The 24,853-nt window shown below is 37.2% G+C and overlaps 1 protein-coding gene across 4 annotated transcripts in view; it reads left to right on the top strand.

Moving 5' to 3' along the window:
• Nucleotides 1-24,853, top strand: part of PRDM5 (PR/SET domain 5) — a 51,592-nt gene that overhangs the window by 16,326 nt on the left and 10,413 nt on the right. For 3 of the 4 annotated variants that reach the window (XM_068153954.1, XM_068153950.1, XM_068153951.1), the window contains 6 exons: nucleotides 3,503-3,587; nucleotides 4,842-4,999; nucleotides 10,026-10,119; nucleotides 10,893-11,053; nucleotides 11,388-11,481; nucleotides 20,987-21,072. In XM_068153954.1, coding sequence (XP_068010055.1) covers nucleotides 3,503-3,587; nucleotides 4,842-4,999; nucleotides 10,026-10,119; nucleotides 10,893-11,053; nucleotides 11,388-11,481; nucleotides 20,987-21,072 — 678 coding nt within the window. Of the gene's footprint in view, nucleotides 1-3,502; nucleotides 3,588-4,841; nucleotides 5,000-8,477; nucleotides 8,570-10,025; nucleotides 10,120-10,892; nucleotides 11,054-11,387; nucleotides 11,482-20,986; nucleotides 21,073-24,853 lie in introns of all 4 variants that reach the window. The other variant, XM_068153953.1, reaches the window with a different exon arrangement.

The raw sequence follows: 24,853 nt of genomic DNA, 5'->3' as shown, positions 1-24,853 counted from the left end.
GTTTGCATGTAGGATTCATGACTTCTGTTTGTGTGAGTTACTTCGCATTTGCAGAAAATGGGAGTGGGATCCAACGCTACCAAAAATACTCAGGCAATGAGGAAATAAGTAACATAAAATAATAGGTGAAAGAGGCAGGAGAAGAGATTTTTTTTTTTTTTTTTATCCTGTCAGTGTAAAGAAAGAAAATTGAAGAACAGAAAGGTAAAGTATAGGAAAACAGAAAGAGAGAAATGTAGAGAAAGAGGATATCCTGGTTGCACTGAGAGAGAATTTTAGGCTAGACATGGGCTGCAGGCTGTTAGCAGTTTGGAGTCAGCCAGGGCAGCTAACAGGAATTGGCTACAGGTATGTCCCAGATCAGGAACCTCATGCTCAGTATAAAATGGGAAGTTTGCTGAGGACAGAGGATCTTGTTCTGGCTTGGGCTTGCTCTTCATCCTGTTCTGGAGGACAGATAAAGAAGGTGGTTTAGGGAAATGAAGAGATTAATTTATTCTCTGAAATCATGATCATTCAGATCTGTAGCTTTCATGTCATCTTTGATTCAAACCCAGTTTTAGCTTTAGGTATCCTGCAGATTGCTTGTTTCTTAAATGACTAAAGATAAACCCTTTCATAGCCATGCATAATTAAGCTTTGGTGTTGTCTTCTGTACCCTAATCTACTTGTTTTCGAGACTTACTTGTATCATGCACAGCCTTTTTTGTGTTTTGTTTACCTCAATACATTCAAGGAAATGCAGGGCTAGAAAAGGCCTCAGTGGCTAGAAAACCCCCCCTCTATTGTGTAGAGGGGAGTAGTTATGTACCTCAGTCGTCCTAGATATGCACCGTCTCACCTTCTGAAAAGTTCTACTAAAGAAGATTCTTCCACCTCCATTGGTGTCTAGTTGTATTCTTGACTTCTGGTGTTAATGCCATCAGCATTTCTGAATGCATTCATTAGTGCAGTGTTTGTTTATTTCTGATGTCCTACTTGAAATCTTCTTTACTGCAAATTGAATTAATTGCTCTTCGAGCTGAGAGAATGCCAAGAAAAATTCACAACTGTTTTTTTTTTTTGTAACAATTGGCATACTGCAGAGTTGTCATGAACTCCATTTGCATTTCCTAGGCTGTACAAACAGTTACATCAACTTTTTTTCATGCATCTGTTTTTCCAAACTAGTAAGCTTTTTTCCCCGCCCTGTGGATAGTCTTTTGTACTTGCATGCTTCTAGAAGTCAGCTGCCCAGATGAGAAGGGTGGAGATGCTTACTTCAGCCTTTGGTACTGCGAGATGCAGTGGAATGATTGTCCTAAGTCTACTAAGAATATCTCTGTATTACATTTCAGAGTGGCAGTGCTTTCTAATAGCAGCATCAATCTCTTTATTCATGCTTGGTTTGAAATCAATTATGTTTTTCTAGAGTAGTGTTATGTAAACAGTTGGTCATCATGTAGCATTTGTGCATTTGGCTTCTTTCTACATATTGAGTGTTTGGAACTTTATCAGAGGTGGAAATCATTTTGGATTCTGATCTTGTCTTCCTTAGTGATTACAGCAAAATTAATTAAATTCCCAGCAAACACAACTTAGGAAATGCTATACAGGATCTTGCAGAAGACTTAAGTTACAGAATTTAGAAGTTTGTTGTCAAGTCTTCTTTCTGCAGTTTGTCATGTCTACATCCAGAGCAAATGAAACACAGTCTGAAGTATGTTTTGAATTATATTCTGAAGTTTAAAGTAAAATGCAAAATTCAATCATTCAATGATGATGATAGTGAACATTTATGCAGAGTCTTGCTAAAGGATTCCTTTTGTAGCTTTGAATACAAGCCCCTCAGTTTTGGATTTGAATAGCTCACAGGTGCTTAAACTTGAAACTCAGCATATATGCATGAACAGCACAGTCTGCCAGGCCTCACCACTGAGGCCTGCATGCAAGTCTGTATCTGATTCTTTTCTAAAGAATTTCTTGGAGAGCATTGGCTACAAAAATATATTTGATAGCTGTACCTTTTCAACGCACATGCACAGAAGTCTCTGTTTTGATGTGCATGTGTTCAATGAGCCTGTTTATTAAACAGTGCTTATAAGTTGAAATTCGATGTTTGCAGAGTGTTAAAGCACAGTCTGGATTCTGATGTATTAAATACTGTGTTTAAGAATACATTACAAGACATTTCAAATAATTGTGCTGGGGGGGGAGGTTCTGTTAGGACTTGGTTGCAGAATTGTGTAAACTGCAGTCAATGATTTCAGTAAATATTTAGATCTTCTGCAAAAGGGTAGAGTACTAGACTGTGCATGCCTTAGAGAAATCTGAAATGCAGCTGGGTAAGCAGAATATTTAGAATGAGTGATCTTCATTGCACTTACCACCTGATTTTGTTTGGTTGAGCATCACTGTCCAAATGTTTGCAGAGATTGTAGGAAATTGAATAACCACTTTTTAGTTTTTTAAAACATATAATTTCCTCTAAAGTTAGTTTGAGCAGCAGCATAGAAATATGGTAAGGCAGAATATGAATGGAGCATCTTTCGGGGTTTTTTGGTTTGTTTTAAGTGGAAGTCTTAGCAGCTGAGCTTATTTGCTGTCCACAAATGTTTTCCATTAGACTATTGTATTGAGCCTTTGATATTTGTTATGCTTAACTGCTAGATTCTCCTGCAGAAAGTCTCTAGGGTTCTCCAAAAAAGCTTTATGAAATGTGATCTCTGCCCAAAAGTTTTACTGTCTGAGGCTGCAGTTCCAAAAATGCACTGCAACTAGGTTGAGCAGAGGCTGCCAAGGACGAAGTGTAGTACGGAGTGGAGGGCGAACGGTAATCCTAACAGGTGGAGAACAACGTATGTGTTGTGATTTTTTGGGGAGCAGCAAATAACAAAGGTTTTAATTAGTATTTTTTTAATTATCAAAATTTGCAGCTTTCAACTGCCTCTTCTATTTTTCCAACATCCTTGGTGATGTTACGCGCTCTCATGTTAAAAATCCTGCTAATTGTTACCATGTTAACACTTTAGAGACACTGCTGCTCCTCCACTGTGCTGCCTCTAGAAGCTTAAGAGAAACAGTCCTGAAAAGAGTTTGGTAGTGCTTGCCTTTTTTTTAACTCTCAGAGCAATTATAAAGTTATTTTTACTTCTGTCTCACTGACTAGAGGGAATGTCTGAAAACAGCTGAAAAGATATTTGTGTGTGGGGTTTTGTTTTGTTGGTGTTTGTTTTTTTTTTTTTAAAGCTTTCATAATAATAATGTTGTAAATTGATCTTTTAGTGCAAATTTGCAGAATGTGTGTTTCTAAATACACTTTTAGCTTGGAATATGTGAGTATCATTTATTGAGAGATGTTCACCGTGGGACTAGAAAGCAGGAAATCACAGAATATTCCTGAGTATTAGTGCAGCTACTGGCTAAGAAATAGTTACGGTCTGTTAGAGAATTTCTGTGTATGTAAGATGTGTGGTCATGTTTCAGATATATATTTAATTATCATTAAACACTCATTTTGCAGGTCCATGAGATCTTTGAGTGTCAGGAATGTGACAAGAAATTTATTTCGGCTAACCAGCTAAAGCGCCACATGATAACTCATTCAGGTAATGTACAAAAATAACACAAAAGGGGGTGTGTGTATATATAGATCTCTATATTTACTTAATGTATACTGAATTTTACCTGAATTAGTTTCTTATAGAAGGCTGGATGAATTCTGTGTTCTGAGCTTTTCAAGCAAGTCTGAGGTTCAAAGGAAACCATCTAAGCTATCCTTTCAAAACCTTTCAGAAACTCAACTGTAAGGCCATAGCTGTCTTCCAATTGTGGATTTCTCAAGCAGTCTTTTCATGCTAGCTGGGGTAGATTATGCCAGTTAGCTGGGATTGAGCTGTGGTTTATGAGGAAGGTGAAGATTCAGTGGCTGAAATTCCGTGTTGAAGAGGACGGGAGCTGGGGTATGCTTGTCAGACAGACCTGTGTTAAAAAGGGAAACACAAATTAGTGAACATGTATTAGTTGTTTTATGCACGTGGTTTCCAGTCATAGGAAAGCAGCCATATTCCACATAATTTCATAGACCACACATGAGTATTTCATTGTGCCAGAACAAGAGGTCATGGTGGGCAGGGAGTGTCTTTAGGGTTGGCAGTATGACACAAATTGGATCTGCCAGGATGTCTGATCACTGATACCTAGTATTTTTCTGTCTTTGACCAGTGATTAGAAATATCAGCCAACACAATGGGAATGCAAACATTTTATTAAATCCATTAGCATTTAAAAAAATGTAGGTTTTTGCAGCACAGGCTTATATCTGAACTATTTTCTTGGTATCAGTCCACACCAAAAGCTCATTTCTTGTAACATAATCTGTATCTGAGAGGCTTCCTAGCTTCCTTTTGACACTTTTGGATAAGCATTAATGTAGATAAGTTGCAGTCACCAATTGAGGCTTTTTTGTGTAGGAACTTTCGGTTTGGGAAGCTAATATGTATATTATTAATTAAGTTTTAAAACATTTAAACTGTCATGCCCTCTTTCACATTTGTAATCTGGAAACAGAGTTTTCCTCTTTGAAGTCATTCTCTTTTGATTTAAGCTAATTAATCAGAATTTAGTTTTACCAATGATTATTGCAAAGAATGTGCCAATTTCTTGAGATACACCATGGCTCATCTTTTGTAAAGTGACTTAACTGTCTAACATAAAGGGCATTAGATGTCTTTCTAATTGGTTTAATCTTAATTGGGTTGACTTAATTGCAAAAATCTCTCTGAGGAGATGACTGTCTCTGCCTTTCATCTTCTCCCCCTGTATAAACAGGAGATTAAATGTCCCCCACTCATTTTCTGCAGAAAAACGCCCCTACACCTGCGAGGTTTGCAATAAGTCCTTCAAACGACTTGATCAAGTGACTGCACACAAAATAATACACAGTGAAGATAAACCTTATAAATGCAAGCTTTGTGGAAAGGGATTTGCCCACAGAAATGTTTACAAGAATCACAAGAAGGTAAAGCACTCTGCTGTTGTTGTTTACAGGTCTGCCAGCCTCAGATTTGCAGGTTTTTTTCCTTTAAGTGGTTCATCATTAAGCTCTGGCATGCTTATAAACATGGGATTAAAGTACTGAAGAACGGTTTTGTTTTGGTTTTTTTTAGTATTCTTTGTTATATCCAAATTTTCAAATAGTATCCAAATACTAAATTAATTCTAATAAAAAGAAAATAAATGGGAAATAAAGCATGAGTAAATCACAGTCACATGGTTAAAAGCATCAAATAAATCCCCATTTTGCCTTTTTTGACATTGTTATTGAAGTAAAATTAATGATAAAAAAAATACCCTCAGTTTATTTTGTTCTTTAAAAAATACCATAATTGAATAAAACTAAGTGTAGTCTTGTTGCAACCATTGATGAACTTAGTAGCAGATGCTTTCAAACAATACTGTATTTACACAGGATAGTGTTCACACATGAAAATAAACTGAAACAATAAGAACCTGAAAAATAGGCTTATGAAGGGATGCTTTACTTCTGTTTATTTAAGCTCAAATCTGCTTGGCCTAATTTCTGTAATGTCTGTCATTATTGTTAACCCAGAGTTGCATTTTTGATGTTAAGGCTGTATCCATGAATGATGTTTCAGAATTACAAGACTCTAAAAGAGAAACTAAGACAAACATTACCCTGTCTGGGTTTGTGCCCAGTATTTGGAACCATTTGCTCTTTCTTTCTTTTTTTCTTCACATTTTTGAAATACTATACCTTTCTTTCCCATTTTTGATGAAATGGATATACCCATACTTAGAAGTACTTTTACAGTTTGGCGCCTGTTAAATGCCATCTGGTAATTTGGCACAGGATCTTTGTGCCATCTCTTGCACTTTCAACTATAAACCATGTAAGAATAATAGTGATGCTTCTCACAGGATGAAGCAGTGTCAACTGTCTAAAATAGAAAGCATACAGAAGCCTGCTGAAGGACAAGATTAGGTCCCATATATGCTGTGATTATCTTACGTTGTAGACTTCAAGAAAATGGGGCAGAATCTCACAAGATATATTCTAAGAAAAAGATATAAATTACTATCTGGAAAAATACTTCTATGTCTTAAGGAAACATGAAATTATTTATTTAAGTTAATTTGTAGTTTATGACTGGCAGGGAGTTTGGGCTGAAAATGGACTTGAAGATTATGAATGAGTAAACACTTTGACCCAATTTCGTGTTTAATGCAGCAGCAGCACCACTAGCATAAGCAAGGATTAGAGGCTCCACTTAATGGGGAAAATAGTAAAATTTAGACAGATTTAGTGAGTCTCTAATTTTGACAGAATTCCTTAAAGCATATTGGAATACTTCGTTCCTAGATCTGTTTGCATGTAATACTGGCTGAAGATCAGCCCTGTCGTGTAATGCAAGAGACTCAACTCCTGTGTATACACTAAGTTTACCCAAACAGCTGTGAATATTCACCCATACAAATATAGGTCTTTAATTTTGGTTTGTAAATGTAGAGGTGAGCACAAGAGACAGGAGACTGATGTAGATCTCCTGAATTGCTTTTTGTTTGACATACCTCTCTCCATTGAGTAAACAGTATAAACAAGAAGAAGGAATAGATACAGAGAGCAGTGTGGTTGTGTATGCACACCACCACTTGTAAAGGATGTTGTAATTTGGGAATCCCAAATAGTTTAAAGTGCTGTGATTTTGGAAGAGCTGCATTGCTGAGGGATTTCAGTGATTCTTTAGGTTTGTATTCCTTTAAGACATCCTCTTATGTTTAATTTTCTCTTGGAAGGAGAAAAGTTGGGCTGAATTTATTCTCTGAATAACTTACTCAGTTCTAGGGTGCAGCTACTCTACTAGTAGCAGGGAGCTTAGAAACCTGCAGTAGGAATGATGGGTTAAATAGTTAAAATCAAGAGCATTTAAAGCTTTCAAGTTTGATAGCAACATGCTTGCAAAACTTTTGTTTTACAGCAGAGCTACGTGCTTTTTATTGATAATAAGGAACAGGATACATAAGCATTTTGTGCCTTTGAATTCTTGGTTTGTGTTTCAGATGAAAACTTGTTACTGTTGTTTCTATGATTCCTTTATGGGGGTTATTTGATACTTCCAACATAAAATCAGATTAGAATAGAAATGGCTCCTTCAATATGTCCTTTTAAACTTATTTCAGATGTCAGTAAATGTTGGTCATTTCAAAGGTGCAGAAGGAGGTTAGCTCCTTACTTTTCATTGGGAGATAAGTCAGTGGAGTTGCTGAGGGATATTTGCTGTTTTCAGCAGAGTGTTCTGATGTGAACCCTAATTTATCATGCCTTATAGCTAGAGATCTGAGTACCAGGAACTGTTGGTCTTCCTGTGGTATCTCTAATGTGCCATTTCTGCATACAAGTACTACACTGCTCTGTCTGGGCATGTGCAAGCTTGCTTTGTCACTTGCTTGAGATGTCAGCACTGGGAAGTGTTATATGATGTGGAAGTAGCTCAGCTGTCTTGAAAAAGCTCAGATTATGTGATTAAGTGATCATATGAAGAATACAGTTCTGTTTTTGTGACAAGGGAAAAGAATAGTATCTGAAATTAAGAGGCACATGTAGTATAGAATTGTGCTGCAGAGAAAAGTAGTCATCCAGGTTACATTGGATGAAGGTGCTATATAATGCAGATTAATTCCATACATAAGAAAGTGAAGCTCCTCCCCCCCCTCCTTTTCCTTTGTTGATGTGTATAGATCATGAGTTCGGAGAATAAAACATGAGGATGTGAATTTGAGCAGAAATAGGTCAGCAGACACAGGATTTTAAAGGGTTTATGGTTAATCCATGTTTGTTTGGTCCTGGAGAGCATATTGAATTGAAAGAACTCTATTCCCTAAGTTTCCCTCTTGGGAAGTCTCCTTGGGCTGGGTTTAAGTCTCCCCAAATGCTGTTCTAGGAAAGGCTGCCATGATATATTCTGTAAGAGCCTATCCTCAGTTGCTTTGATTATATGGTGTTACCTTGCTCTGACTGAATGAAAGCCGTCTTTGATCTGGAAACTATGGGTAGGACAACAACCCCCCCAACAAATTAGTTGTAGTACTGTACTTTCTTTGTTCTGGGGAACTGCCTCTCCTCATTAAGAATTACATGGCTTTTTGTACAGACCTAGCTCATTTCTAGATCATTCACGGAGGAGGCAGATGATCTGTCTGCCTTTGCATGTGGGTATGCCTAAGGCCTAAGTAGGTGTTTTGTTTTGTAGTGAAGTTAAGATGCACAGTATACTGCTTGTATTTTGATCAAATAACTAGGAGAACTGTCAAATTGATGCTATGAAGGAATTCTGAACAAATCACTGTGCTCTGGAGAACTATCACTCAAGTAGTGAGTGTTCTAAAACAGGGCATGTTTTAAACAACATGAATTTTTGCGCTTGTGACAGGTGCCAGATTGACAGCCCTAGAGACTGAACCCTTCTATTTATCCACAGAACAGGTACAGCACAGACAGCAGCATTGCGAGCTTCCCCACAGTGTCTCGTCAATATGTCTCAACCCTGTTCTGGAGGAGCCACCTATTGAGGTGAGAAGGTAGTTCAGTCTCTTCATGTCCTGTCAATCTTTGACCTGACTGCTGAGTCTGCCAAGCAGGGTGTCCACTAATGCAAACTATAATATAAGCTTGTAGAAGCTGTACTGGAATATTGAGCAGACTCTATGTAATGTGTGTTATGTTGCACACATTTGATGGTGCTCCAGCTGCCTTTTTGCTTGAAGTGACACAGGCTGAGGTGAAAGGATTGACTTTGAATCCAAAGCCTCTGTACACCATTGCAGGCACTCCAATGTTTTGGGACTGTTGTTATGCAAGAAGACAGTCTAGGTTCGATTCTCTTAGTCAACATCTAAATAATTATGTTGACTTCTCCCAGTTCATTTTTCCTCTGTAGGTTAAGGGATAGCTATAAATGTCATGTGGTATTATGAATAGCAGAAATAGATTGTATAAATATATACTATGCTAGTATTTACCCATAGTGTACACATTCAACTAATTTACCTAATTTTGTGCATACAGTAAAACATTTACTGTCCATCCCCTTTCCCTCTTGGCACTGTAGCTTCTGCTTAAGGTCCTTCTGAGCTTCTGCTTAAGGTCCAGTGTTTAGACACTTGATTCTTTGAAAACTTGCTTTCTTCTGCAAAAACAGTAAGCAATTGATAGATAACTATTTGTATGGATTAATTTCCTGTCTACAGTGGGACAGCACTTAGTAATATTGAGAAACAGGGAAGGTGCTTTGAAATGTACAGAAGTACAATGAAGCTATTTCCCAAGCTACAGAAAAGAAATCTACTTTAGCAGCTCTGCAGTTTGAGAGAATCATCCAAGCTTACAGTTAGCCTTTTATTTTGTTTACGGCTTTGAAGCCTTTCCTCAGCTATGACAAAAATTTCCACAGCAAAAAAACCCTTGATACTGATACTTAATATGTTGTGCCCTTTTTTATTTTTCTTTTTTTCCTTTTATTGAGAGAAGCTGAAGCAAAGACCAACCTTATGATTTTGGAAGTTCTCTTTGCCAAATTTTAGATATTGTCATGAGACAGATCAGTTTGATAGTGAAACTTAACTGAGAAAAAGGGGTTTGTGTACATGCATTTAATTTGAATAATTCATATTAGTAAGTACTTAAGGCCATTGTCACTACTGCTGAATTAGTGCAACTGAGCTTGTAATTTTGTGGATTTGTGGTTTTTTTTCTTTTCTTGCTTATTCTTTATTTTTGGTCCTGTTCACATGCATCCCTCATGTAGCACTTCTGAGGACTGGGAAGGTACATTTACTCAGCTGCTATACTGACTTCCAGCATTCTGGATAATGGCAGAATGATTGTTTTAATTCTTCATCCCCTGATATTTCAAATTGCTATGATATCCTCTACTGAATCTAGTCTAGAAAATTCATCATAATTACTGTAATGACAGCTAATTGATTACTCTGAGTCTTTCCTCTGACATGTTGTCTTTCATCTGCAGACCCATTCTGAAGAGAGACCATTTCAGTGTGAGGAATGCAAAGCTTTGTTCCGAACCCCATTCTCTCTGCAAAGGCATCTGTTAATCCATAACAGTAAGTAACTAACAGGAAAAAAAAAAAAACTTCCTCAGCTCTCACATTTGACTGAGAAAAAACAGATTTTGGGCACCTTGCTCCAATATGCAGCTTGTCTGTAGAATGAGTCAAAACCTTAAACCAATAATATTTGGTGCTTTTTTACTAAACACAGGGAAGACTTCTAAACCTTCCCCTGCTCCTCCCTTACTTCAGGGGAAAAAAGCCCACTCCAGCAGCTGGCTGACTTAACAAGGAAGCCTTAGTACAGCAGAATATAAGTAAAGCTTTATAGTGCATCTCTCTGCAAACAAGAGTTCTATAAAAGAAGCGTTGACAGACCAATAGCAAAGTGAAAGTAATTTCTAAGATGAACTGAAGAGTAAACAGTTTTCAGTTGAAGGCTGTGATTATAACAAGGGGCTCTGCTGTTGTCTTAGAAGAGCTTGTATTCCCAGTGAAGAAATGTGGAACTCTTCCCCTCGTGACCTAACTGTGAGACTGACAAGTTATGCTGCCATGATAATGAGTTTCTCATATTTGAAATAACTCTTCTGAGTTATTCACCTCTAGCCACAGAGTTGAATCTCACATTTCTGGCTATCAGGTTGTCATGACTACTTCCTTCATTTCCCAATGACATTTTTACCTGATGTGATGTTCTTTTAATTTCGGTTCTCAGGACCCAGCTTTTAATTTGTCTTTATTGCTTTTATTTAATTTTTCTGAAACAATTTGCATTAGTGTATTTCCACAAAAATCTTGTATCTTTAAACCTTGTTTTCTATAAGGTGAGAGGACCTTCAAGTGTGATCACTGTGATGCTACTTTCAAAAGAAAGGACACGTTAAATGTTCATATTCAAGTTGTACACGATGGACATAAGAAATACAAGTGTGATCTCTGTGACAAAGCTTTTGTAACACCATCAGTCCTGAAGAGTCACAAAAAAGTGAGTAGAATTAGTTCTGTCATATTCATTCCTTCTGTGTCCTTAAGGTGACTAAACAGAAAATTCCCAGATACTTGTTTGTTCTTGGCTTTTCAGTAGAAAGCCATGATGATGATGCTTAACATCATAAAATATCTATTGCAACAGTGTGACTACTGGTGGTGTGTAGAATCTGCAGCGGGTGCACATGTAACCTGCTCCAGCATCATGTGTGTGTCAGGATGGGACTTCCTGCACTGTTCTCACCATACTCAATACAGTTAAATACTCTATATTTCCCTTCTTTTAAGGCAGTGCTGGAGCTTTCATTCTTGTATTTTCCCACCCTATGTAGACTCACACAGGTGAAAAAGAGAAGATTTGCCCATACTGTGGACAGAAGTTTGCAAGCAATGGAACGCTGAGAGTCCATATTCGAAGCCATACAGGTACAGTGTTATTTATTGCAATGAACACAGCAGATTTTCTAAATATGTAAAAAGTATCTTCAAGTATGTCCACCATTTATACAAACAGAACTGGAAATATTCAGGTGGGCTTAACACAACATCTTTTTCATACATTGTATTTGCTTAATGTGTAAACCCAGATTCTACTCTCAACTCTAATTATGTGTGAATGTGTGTGTTTTGTATGCATGTGTGTGTGTAGATATATACAAAAAAATATTTGTATGTATATAGCTCATTCATTTCCGTGGTTACTGAGGTTTTGAAACTCTGATTTCATATTGATACAACTTTTGACCTTACCCAACCTGCATGTTACTCAAATTACAGTGTTGTACCTTGAATATGATTTAGGTCAGTTTATATTCTGTTGCTATATTGGACTCATTCTGCAGGTCTCCTAATAGTCCTGGGTGTGAGTTAGGCATCTTATTTTATATTGCCACTCAGATTACCTTAGTGTTTCCCTGCCACGTTATATATATTCTTCTGTAAACACACTGAAGATAAATTTGTCATGTTGATAGGTTTCATTCTGGAAGCTTAGCAGTTAACAAATAGCCTTCCTATGACATTCCATTCACTGCATAAGTGAGTTTGATTTGCAGGGAGATGACAGAATTGGTGTTTTTAATAATCTGGCCTTCTACTGTGTTTAGAAAAGTCTTAATCACTTCATTCTATGAAGACCCCTTCTGAAGGTGACAAGTTTTACTAGTTTTTGATATAGTGCAATTTTTGGATTTGACTGCTGTAGACACTGTAGTAAACTTTTATCCTGGTTCTGCAGCTGGATTAAAAGGCTAAACTTGACTTTCAGCTCTTACGCTTTACTAAATTCCATGTTTTGAACATTCATCCCCCATAGCAGCTGTATAAAAACATACAAGTGTAAGTATATACATTGAATTTCTTCCATTTCTAATCTGTGTTAACATTTTCATGAAATGATTTTGCTGGTTTAATTATGGGTATCTCTTTACCTTCATCTTTCCATGTCATTTTTGCAGTCAAGTCTACTTTATAGCCTGTACTAGCATAGTGGTTTTGTTCTTTCTTATTTCACAGGCTCTTTTCTTAAACTTCTGTGTACTTTCAATGTTGTACATTAGATTGCACAGAGAAGAAAGGCCCTAGTTTTTTAAGTTGATAGTACAGATAGCACTTGGGGAAAAAGCTTTATAGCTGTTTGAGTGAAAATGCTTTTCACACATGTACTGCTCCCAGTTACTTTTAATGTTTCAGCTCTCTCCAGCAGGCACTCCCAAATTCAGGAGTTAGCCTAAGGAGAATTTCATGAAATTGCACACCAGAGACCTCTAACCTTGACTACAGAGCCTTGCAGAATTTGTGGCTACTAATATACAAGAAACAGTAAACGATGACATTTTGAACTTACTTGAAGTAAAAAAAGCATTGGAGATTTCCAGAACATTTGTAAATTAAATGTGGTGGGAGAAAGGAGCTTGCAAGAAGGTGATACAGGTTGGAATTCCAGGAGTATGCAATTTAGAATTTTAACACCAGAGAAGGATGGAAACTTCCAAGGCCTCTCTCTGGAAGCGCTCATTTTAAAGAGAACTACTAATTCTAGAAAAATGCCTTGCTAAATTAATTTAGAATGACCTGTGATAAATAAACTGTAATCTTTTCCTCTTGCTACTCTAGCTGCTATTGTGGTACGAGTTTTGTATATCCTCCACTGTGAGAGTCAACTAAAACACTCTTTCATGGTTATTTTTGATGCCGTACTGTTAATGATTCCTGACTGCTTCTTGGTTATTCTGATTAACTGGGGGGAGAAGGGGGAGAGGGGGAAGGAGAGGAGTGGAGAGTTGTAGCTGCTTTGCAACTTGTAATATTAAAAAACAAACGAGCAAAAAATCTGTTAGATGGCAAAATGCTTCATGTGAGGTTTAGTTAGAAAATGCCATAGTTAGATTCATGTTCTACTTCTGGAGAGGTGGTTTTCACTTGTCCTCTACCTGGACTTCAGCCATGTTGTTCATGGCTATTATACATGCAGGCTCATGTGAAAAGGAGATTGTTGTCCACTGTTGAGTAAGCCTGAGGAAGCATAGCTTTCTGAAAAGTAGATGATATCCTTTCCAAAGAAAAGCGAGGTAGTTGGTTAAGGGGAGCTGTGCGAGCTGCAGACAGTGGCTTTTGGCAATGAAGTTCATCATATTGTGAAAAACCTTGACCAAGTTTTCGGGGATTTTCTGAGCAGTAGGAACTTTTTGGTTCATCAGTGGAGCCACAAACTTACTTTACTTATTGATGGATGATTGATTTCTAAATGTTAGTGTGGAGTAATTCATGCTCTCAGTATCTATTAAATCCTGTGGGTTTGAATTAATCAATTCAAAACTGTGTCCTCTTTCTTTTTGCTCAAAGTATAACTTCTCATTCTGAGATAGAAGTGAAACAACCAGCCACTGTCTGTTTTCAAGATGATTCGTCTTTGAACACGCCTTCAGCTTTTGGTGCAACTAAGTAGTACACCAGAAGTATAAATACTGCAGAGACCTTCATATCTTAATGGTTACAGCTGAGTAGGCTTGAGGTCCTTGTGCAGATGCTTGTGTTATCCCATTTTCAGTGCACATGGTCAGATAGCCTTTGTTTTATTAGCTACTTTGTGTAAGAGGCTTTGCTTTGTATTTACAAAATAAAGCCAGGCAGAGTTCTTTTCAGGAGAGTTGTGTATCAGTTTATCCTTTTTTATTTATAAAGCTGTTCTTTATAAAAGCCAAGGCTCTTAGGTGCCCTTCTGCTTTGGAATTGTATTTTTTATTTGCTTGATAATCCATATACAATAAGAGAAGCTTGGTGGGGTTTTGGCTTTTATTTAATATGCAGCATGTGTTCTTGAATATTGTTACTCACAGATGTATGTATGCATGCTTCCTTGATCAGCAATTTTCTTCCCTCTTTTATCTTAGACTAAGACTCTGTAAATGAGCCCTAACAGTGTTTAGCCTTTTGCAGAAACTGAGCTGGTTTGGGGTGAGTGAACATGTCTGCATGTGCATGTATAGAGGGAAGGGGTTGATGTTTGCATCTGAACCTAGCATATTGCTCTGTAATTCATCATCTGTGTTTCCAGCCTTGGCATGTCAGAGACAGCGCTCTCTAGGTCAGCTGAAACACTATAGCACATTCTCCCTCTGCTGTATCCTGTTGGTTTATGACTTCTTAGGGTCAGAGGGAGCTGGGGTTAATTCAGCAAAAGAATCCTCTGGCTGTGATATAAATTCCTTGGCTTGTTCATAAATTGTGAAAGAAATTCTATGGTCTGCTCCTTGGGCTTGAAAACCTGAGGGCCAGGAGGTTAATTACTTCCCTCAAGTTTCAAGCAACTTTCAGTGTTAACAGTTACTTGCTGGGGTTTGTGCAGTTGCCTTGCGCAGAGGTATTCAAATCTGTTAATTGCCATTCCCTGTGTTTGTGTGCCTATGTAGTGTGTGTATATCCACATATTTTATCTGTCTGATATTTGTACTGTTGCTTTCCTAATCCCTTCCATCTTTGGGATGTAGCACATCAAGCTGTGGAAGAATGGAAGTTGTGAGGTAGTTTATATTAGCAGGTTAATTTATTTTTCAGTTAAAAGAACTGTGTGTTTTAACTAATTCTGTGTGTTGCTGTCTTGCCTACTCTGTTACATAGAGGTTGAGGGACAGCCAGTGACCATACAGCTCTTTCAGAAAACGCTTACACATGCAAATAAGGATTAAAACAACCTTACTTTGCTTTTTCCACCACATTTAGTCAAAGCCCTGATAAAGCCAGTCAAAGCCAGTAAGATATCTGTAACTTTACGTCTATCCTAAATGTTTTCTGAAAAGATAAGTGTTTCTATCTGTACTATCTAAAAGCCACGAATTAATGTGGCATTCTTGCATGTGATATTTTCTGGTGTGTGGGAAAAGCAGCTTTATTTTTAAGCACAAGTTGATAAGGTTTTTTGTAAATGTGCTTCCGTATACATAAATAAGAGATAATACCAAGCGATTACATTAAACCAGCAAAAAGCATTCAGACCATGGGCTTCCATAGCCTTTGTGTCAACACAGTTAAGCTTACTGTTTCAATTTCCATTTCCGTAATTAAAGGCTGTTTTATAAGCTTGGGGAAACATTTCATCATACTTGTCCCCTGTAACTTCAGGTGCTGATTGCCTCATCCTCTGCATGGAGAGCCTGATGCTACTGTCCTAACTTTGCAATGATAGTCACATTTCAACAATTTGATTAACTAGGCAAGTTAGCATGCTTAAGGTCAAACTGTATAAAAATCTGGGTTCAAATTTTGCACTTCTATGTAAAAACTCCAGAATAACCAAACAAAATACTAGTCATGGAGTTAAAATTAAAAAATCTTTGGTTTTTAGCAGTAGTTCAATCATATATGAAAGTGAAACACTTCAAAGTAGTGGAAGGAAGTGAAGAGCTGAATTACAATATAACTCATGTTTATTACTGTATAAAATGTCTTCAACGTATTAAAGAGCTAAACAGACAAGTGTTTGTTCATGTACATAAGAAATAATGTACAACCAGGATCCTCATTCTAGCAAATCTTCTGGTAAATTAGAAGTAATTCTTTTTTTCTCATTAAAGAAAAGGAGATAAAAGGGAAGCTTGAGGTAACTTCCTCTCATATCACAATGAAGTATGTAAAAGTAGCTGTAGTTAGTCAGTGAACAGCTTGCATATGTCTACGGATAGGTTGTTTCTTTTCAATAACTTATAAATGATCTCTCTTTTATCTACCAAATTTGAAAAGGAGCTTGCAGAAGACCTGAAAGGTAAGGATTCTGCATTTCTAAACCTTTCACTTTATACATCATTGTCTTCTTTATCTCCAGGCAACAGTTAAATCTTTAAAAGTACCTGTAAAGTTTCATGCAGCTGTCAGCTTCCTGTTGTCTGCTTCCGTGAATGAAGAAATGTCGTCATAAGGGGCAGATAATTTGAATGCTAGTGCCATCCTTAGATCAAATGAATTATTGATTAATGCATATACATTAATAATTTAAAATAGTTTGGTTGACCATTGGGTTCACTGAAGTTATGGATATTAATTCCCTTTATAGGGAAATCAAATTGTTTAATTCCACTGATAGATGCAAAGAATGAAACTGATTTATTCCTTAAAGTCAGTGTTGGGTTCTTTTCTGTGACTGAAATCTTAATACCACTGTAGAATTTGAGTGTCTGTAAGTAAGTAATAATGGTGGTTATTTCATGCTTTACTCTACAAGTAGCCTTCTTATTTCATAGTCTTGATAATTCATTTAGTTATACATTGCTAAAACCTCAGCTATATCATGGTGATTGTTACAGACCAGATAGGATAAATGTTTTAACTGTTGGTTCTAGCTACAAGTAATCTCCATACTCTGAATAATCTCAAAATTTAGAAGAAAACAAACCTTCCCAGCTATGAAAATACTACTTACAGGCCTTGAAGAATAAGACACATCTGAGTACTTACAATATTAATAAAAAAAAAGTTTTGAAGCAGTCTGATTTTTCCCTTATTTTGAAATGAGTAACATTTGAGGGTTATTTGGTGTTTCTGTGTCACGTCTCAGATGATATCCACAAGTATTTTATCCTTTAAATTATGAAGTTGTTTAGTTCATGTCATGAGAAAGCTGCTCCTGTGGGAGAAGTTCAGTTCTTTCTGTCTTGGACTTCTTTGTACATATTTGTGTGATACATTAACTGAACGTCGTACAGTAGAGGACACAGACTTCCTTTTGTTATTTGATGGGAACATCATATACAGAGCAACAGCAGCTGAGGATAGATGTGTAAATGTGTCAAATGCTCTCTATGAACAGATAATGTTCTACAGCATATGTCACAGATTATAATTTTGTTGTATGCGTTAACCTTTTGCCCATCCTTACTTGCTGTTGAATGCTGTCATCACCCCAGATTATCTCTGGCTAAAAAAGGCCTCATGCAACTCCTGTTCTGGGCTGCCCTGTTCATCACCTGGTAGGGAGTGTTGCATGTGTGATCCAGATGGCCCCCTTTGCTTCCAAATTCCTCCCCAGGTGTACTGCCTTCTATCCACCACAGTTGGGGAGCAGTGGAGTCTCCTTTATTCCCCTCTCCTCTACACCAGTCTTAAGTTAGACCTTTAAAAAGGGCTTTATTTTACCATAACTGTTCTGAAATTTGATTTTTTGAAATAATATACCCATTGTGTTTTGGTATGTTTCTTTTGAAGAAATTGCTTTAATCCTTATAATAGGTAGCTCAACATCTGAAAAGGTGCTATATTTACAAGATGACAAGTAGTGTGTGGAAGGTTCTGGGAGACCACATTGCCATGGTTATGTTATTCTTTTTGAAGAAAACAATTCAATTTGAAGCTACATACACTGCACTTGAGCTGATGTTTGGTGCAGTGTCTCATAATTTTTTTTCTGTTGTTTGTGAGTAGTGACCTAGACCACTCCTGCAGAGTACCCCACATGACCAGGGATATCTGGGTGTTAAACTCACTGTAAATACTGTCTTAGAGCACCTTTGATTGCGGATGTCTTATAGAAAACTGTCCATCCTGAGCTGAGCTGGAATGGGAGAATCTAGTATTTAGCTTTTTATGCTACATCAAGGTCCATTAGGTACTGTGATCTCAAGTTAGAGATGTACACACTTGAAGGGGAAAAAACCAGAAGGAACATAAGATCTGTGTTCTATCATGATGTGTTGTTAGATAAAATCCCATATGGTTTTCAATCATGGAATTGTTTTTCATAATCCTTGTATTGGGGTTAAATTTATTTTTATTACATTAAAAGCTTTGGTTTTGCTGGTATGAAATCTGGCAGTAGAATGTCTAGACTTTGAATTACATTAAATCCACTGCAGTTTATCCAAGGATTACTTATTTGGGGTTATTTGTACAGAAGTGCCATTAATGTGTTGTACAGTTTGGTTTTGGACAGCAGGAACATGACAGTCAGCTGTAACTTGGGGGTAAACAGTGTTTGTCACATCTGTCCTACTTCAACAATTTGTTACTAAAAAATTACAGCAATTGTCCTTATTATTTTTGTTAAATTTGCATTAATTGTGGGCACAATGACTGGACAAGCTGTCAAATTAAGATCTATTTAATATGCTTTCTGGATTTTGATACTGTACTAAATCAGAAAGCCTGGTGGAATGTTTTAGTGAAAAGTGCAGGTGCATGAGAAGTTGTTGATAGAATCTAGACAAAGGATGTCACCAGGCATCAAAGTCAAGCCAGTGCTTGCAGTCTGTCTTACACAGTAAACAGTTTTTGAAACAGTGGAGATTTTTGATATCTTACATTATGTAGCTGCTGCTCAAAGCCAGTCTTTTTCAGGTGTAGCATTTGATATGAAATCATACTGTTGCCCTCTACTGGCATCTGCTGCAAGCTCTTAAGACCTTGATCTCCATGGTTAGTTTCTGAAGGACATTGTTAATCCATTTCAGAGAAAGTCAAAGCCATCCTTTGACAGCAAAAGTCTTTTTCTTTAAAGAGACTCCGGAATGTGGGGGGAGAGGGAGAAGGGGTAAAACTCTAACCTGTCGACACATATCTGCTTACAAACTGCTGAAAGCTTTAACTTCTATATTCAAAAGCCTTAAAACATAAAAATGTCGTCTGAATTAATTAAATATTCGACTACTGACAACAGTTGGAGTGTTTTAGTTTTGAGGCATGGACTGAAGACATCAAGGGTCATGAGAGAGTATCATATTTCAGACTGCACAGTGAAAGCACGGCTTTAACATGATATCCTGAAACATGCAATTGTGCTTTCTGAGAGATGGCAGAATACAAGAGAGAAAAATGTTTGTATTTATCATCTATTTTGTTACACAGCATTTTGCTGCTGTCCTTGCCAGATTTATTGAAACAGTAATGCAAAGAACAGAACAGTGTATCTAGTAAATAGCTGAGTTCTTTTAATCGCCTTACTTAAGTAACCATCTCAACCTGGAATTATATGGAGGTTTTGTGTACCACAGTGACTATCAGATGACCAGATCTGCTATATTCACAGTCCTGTAAACGCTCCATTAGATACTTTTTGTGATCCTTTAGCATATTGTTCCCAAGAAAGGAAACATCCAGTATCTTCCCTTTGAGCAATCATGGAGAAACACCTCATACCGAGAGAATAGAAGAGGGATGAGGCTTCCTTTTTCCAAGTAAAGATGAATATCACACTTGTTAGGAGCCATGGAGTTTTAAATACTTGTCTCTGTTACTGCTGCTCTCTTACGCTCTGATCTTTGGCATATTAGTGGAATATATTTGATTCATTTTTTTAAAACTTTCTTACCTGTTCTCTAGCATTGAGTATGAGTCTTAAGTATTTGACATTTGGATGTTGTTAAATCTCTGTATACGTGCAAAGATTCTTTTATGAGCAAAAAGCTACGCATGGGTTTAGAACAGACTTTGCTTTACTTGCATTTTTCAGTACATGCTTCTTACACCTTCAGCATTATGACTGTGTAGAAAAAAATACATTTAGTGAGAAAATAGTTATTCTATCTATATATGTTGAACTGTGGTTTTGTACTAGAAGCAACCTGATGTTTGTTCTTAAAGCACTGTGTACAGAAAGAGGAGGTAGTCTACTCAGATTCCAGTGCATTGCCTGAAGAGTTAAAATGCCCTTGAGAAATTATAAAGCTTTTTATTACTTCTTCCAGATTATGGAGCTAGCTTAGAAACTCTTGGCTATTTGCCTCTGAAAAGCTCAGTATCCACATTACACTAATGCAAGTTTGGGAAAATAGATGCTAAATGACACCAGTTTAATGGAGCATTAAACTAAATACCTTTAAGATATGGGATGCTGCGAGGGAGATGCTAAGATCCTTCTGCTTCCGTTTCAATTATAAAATGCAACACAAAAATCGCAGACACTTTTGATTAACTAGCTTCTAACAGTTAGCTCACATAGAGCATTAAAAAAAGAGTAGATTTTATATTTCATTTGGATTCTGACACCCAGAGGGCTCTGAAAATGACCAGATGTGAAATAGCAGAAATATTTGGGAGCTGTTAACGCCTAACCATAAAAGCAACCATGTGTAAGCCACTGTAGAATGTGGTTTGGGTAAGGGCAGTAGGTGATATCTTGGTAGTTTTTTGGGTTTGTTGGTTGGGTTGTGGTGTTTTGGTTTTTTTTCCTCTCCCCCTCCTACCCACCCTACTTTAGTGTGTGTTTGTTTTCTCCAAGGCACTCTTATGTGATCATCTGCTTGAACAAAACCAAGCAGTAAAGAGTAATATTTTCATCTACCTCTGCATCCTGCTCAGATGCTTAAATCTCTTTTTGTTTGAACTGAGTAGGAAGAAAAGACCAGAAAAAAAATAAACAAGTATTTCCATTTGAGAAATAACCATGCTGCAAGACATTTATATACTGAGGCCATATTTATGGACTCAAATACTTTCTTGTTTTCAGGTGAGCGTCCTTATCAGTGTCCTTACTGTGACAAAGCTTTCAGCAAGAATGATGGATTGAAAATGCACATTCGTACCCACACACAGGTAAGCGTGCCTTCATTTTTATGGGTACTTGAGGATTGTCTATGAATCATGAGTGGCAAAAAGTTAATAATTAACTGTTTGTGTAGAGATTAGGCTGTACCAATCAAGATACTTTATACTTAAGAAAATAAGGGGAAAAGATTTAAGTCATTAACTGTTAAATTCTAATTATGATTCCCTTACTGACCTTCCCTTTTTTCCTGTATTCCATTTTGTATATGTTAAAATAATAGCACTAACTTCTTCTAACTCGTGGTTATTTACAGATACTAATTAATGTTTGTGGCTGTTTACTTAGTAAACAGTTCTGTAAGGGCTTCATTATTCTTGAAATTTCAATATCCAGTGCTTTAATTTTTTTTACTTTCTCCTTCAAATCCAGTCAGTGTGAGCTTTTGTAGAGACTGTATTTTACCAATGGATGACGAAGAATAAGATTAAAAAATGGCTTTATTTAACTGAAACCAAAATAAAAGGTGAATTGCAGGTATCTCCAAAATGAACCTTGAGTCTGTTAGTACAGGAGTCCCCTGTTTTAGGGAAAAGTGTTGTCATGTACGTACATTTGCTGGGGAACAACAGTGAGATCTTGGCCCCTCTCAGGCAGCAAAGAGATGAACTGTCTTCAAACAGACAGGTGTGTATTCTCCAATAAAGGCAGAGCTACAGGTGAAGTTAAGCTGGTCCAGCATTCCATATGGTGCCTGCGTCTGGCCTCCTCCTCCACCATAAGAAAACAAACAAAAAGTTAGAAGTAAACTATCGCTTTAACTAGTAATCCCTTGGGAGATGTTACTGCTTACAGAAGTCAAGGCAGCTCTGAAGTCAAACTGAGAAAGTTTTTATCTATTAGGAAGTAGGGAGGGTGATAGTTAATAATCACCATATGCAAATCTGTATACAGAATAGCTTTCTCATTAAATAAAGATAAGATAAAACATATTTGTTAAACACTATACCATTTTACCTAGGTCTTGAGAATATTAACTGGAGGTCTTAGCTGAAGTTTTAGGTTGTGTATCTTAAACTTTAATGCAGAAGTTTGTGCATGGAAGCAGTCTGATGTCACTAGTTATTTCTCCTTCTTTCCATCTGTGAAGTCGCTTTAAGAAGTGCTGTAAAATCCTTCCTGTTGTTTCTGTCCCATATTACTCTTTTTGCACCAGGAGACATTTCATTGCCATGTATGTTCTACATGGCTGTGAGTGGGAGGAGCAGAAAACAAGACCAACTCTGAAATAGTGCCAATTTTAATTTTTTCCATATTTGTCATACAATTTGAGTAAAAACAATGAAATGCTCAGCCTCTGCAGGAGAGAAAAAAAAAAAAAGACCAAAAAGAGAGAGAATGAGTGAGAAACAAGAGGAAAAAGTAGGCCTGTAGTGATGTGTCTCTGACTATAGTGGATTACACCATGTAATGATTTCTTCCAAAATGCATGCTTGTGAGTAAGCTTAGAGAACTTTACAAGCAGTATGGTCATTCATTAAAAGCAAGATGTGAACTGGTAACAGTTGGTTACAATATCCTACAGACTTGCAACATAAGCTGAACTCAAAATTTGGAGCTATTCATGCGTAGGTCTTTTTTGAAGTGAATGCACATAGTTGCATTATAGCACTAATCTGGTGCTCAGGGTAGTGGTGGTTTAATTCTTTCAGACTACATGTGTGTTAGCAAATAGCACAGTGCAGCAGTAGATACGTAAAGTGAAACAGTTCTGAGAACCTGATGTTTATTTTGTATGTGTTTCAAGGATTTAACTGCAGATTGTGTAGTCTGGTTCTACAGACTCAATGCACAATAGCACTCCCTGGAAAGCATTAAACCTTCTGGTTTGTTTCCAGAAGTAATCCAGATCATAGAATCATAGAATCAATAAGGTTGGAGAAGACCTCAGAGATCATCAAGCCCAACCTATCGCCCAACACCTCATGACTATCTAAACCATGGCACCAAGTGCCACGTCCAATCCCTTCTTGAACACCTCCAGGGTCAGTGACTCAACCACTTCCCTGGGCAGCACATTCCAATGGCCATTAACTCTTTTTGTGAAGAACTTTCTCCTCACCTTGAGCCTGAACTTCCCCTGGTGCAGCTTGAGATCATGCAGCCCAAAACATTTTGGAAGTATACACCAGTTCACAGTAACTGGGAATGTTTGGAATGTGCACTTTAGAGATTTTCCAATGAAGACAGATTTTACCTGTGCAGAAGTAGCTTGAAACTCCTCAGCATGGTATTAATTCACTAGAACTTGTTCTGTGATCCTAGGCCATCTAAAAAAAGATGAAATGAGATGAGGATATAAAAAACGTAGTGTGTTTGCCAATATTTATTTCTCTTAGTTCTAAGAAGAAGAAAAGCTAGGAAGTCACACTTGAAATTTCTCTTGTTGGACATCCAATGTGTTTACTTTTGAAAAGATTATAAGGATACTGACTGTTCCTTTTCTTACCCTTTGTACACATACATTGATTTTTAAACTTATACTTTCATGCAAAAGAATTATTCAAAGAGTAAATAGCAAGATGTAAAAAGCCAGAAGTTATTTTTGTGTCAGATAAGCCTAGCAATGTGGAAATAAACATAATCATAGCACCCTTCTCAAGGTTTGTGCTTGTAAATACATTGGGAAAAAAGTGATCTTGTCCAGAAAAATTATGGAGTAGCGTAAAAGTAATAACATGATACTCAGCAAGGAACATATCATTGTAGAGATTAAATTTAGTTACGTTTTACCAGTGGGATTAAATGCCAAATGTGATCCTGTGGATCAGGGAACGTTGCTGGAAAAATCATTGTAGAAACTTGATTAAGGGTCTGGCAGCTGCTAAACTGAGCACAGCCTGGGTGGTCGCAGGTGTCAACTCAAACTCTGGAGTAAGTAGAGAAGGTAAGCCAAAACCCCTACTGACAATGTAAGAAGAAGAAAATACCAATCACCTAATACTAAAATGTCACCTGAGTACTGATTTGTTTCTATGAAAATAGATGTCTTTGGTTTATGGCTTGGTTCCTTCTTTTTCCCTTGAGGAAAAAAAAAGCAGCCTAAAAAAACATGAATGAGGAACTCACTGAAGTTTTTGATGAAATGAATTTACAGACCATATCAGCTTTTAGGAAATACATGCATGCTTCCAACCTACACAGTGCAGTAAACTTCAGCTCTCCCCTAAGGCTTGATTCATTGCCTGACATAATATTACACAATTATAATTGTTAATGTTTGGAAATATGATCACTGATGGGTGCCCAGAGTTGTTGTTATGTCAAATTGGTATTTTCATTACTGCACAAATGGTAGCTAATTTTAGTTAAATACATGGCAGTGAGGGAAAACAGGCCATTTTAGCAACCTCCAACTAGATCAGCCTGCCCAGGGCCACATCCAGTCTGATCTTGAATGTCTCCAGGGATGGAGCCTCAACCACATCTCTGGGCAACCTGTTCCAGTATTTTACCACTCTTGTAGTAAAGAACTTCCTCCTTATGTCCAACCTAAATCTACCCTGCTCCAGTTTCAATCCACTGCCCCTCCTCCTGTTGCTACAAGTCCTTCAAAACAGTCCTTCCCGAGGTTTCTTGCAATATTGCAGTTGATGTCATGTAGCTTCTGAACATTTAAGACATCAGTACTCACTGTTTAGGAAGCTTTTTCTCCTTTCTTATTTATTTGAATCTGGGCAGCTTGGATACTGTTAATACAGCCTCAAAATTGTAAGGGTTGGTGTAGTCCAGTGACCTGAGTATTGAATATGTTTTGAAGTCAACCCTCAA

This window comes from Melanerpes formicivorus, unplaced genomic scaffold, assembly GCF_026170545.1.
Source record: "Melanerpes formicivorus ecotype bairdi unplaced genomic scaffold, bMelFor1.0.p_v2 SCAF_27, whole genome shotgun sequence".
In the NCBI taxonomy this organism is placed as follows: Eukaryota; Metazoa; Chordata; class Aves; order Piciformes; family Picidae; genus Melanerpes; species Melanerpes formicivorus.
This window is presented reverse-complemented; position numbering and strand designations above follow the sequence as displayed.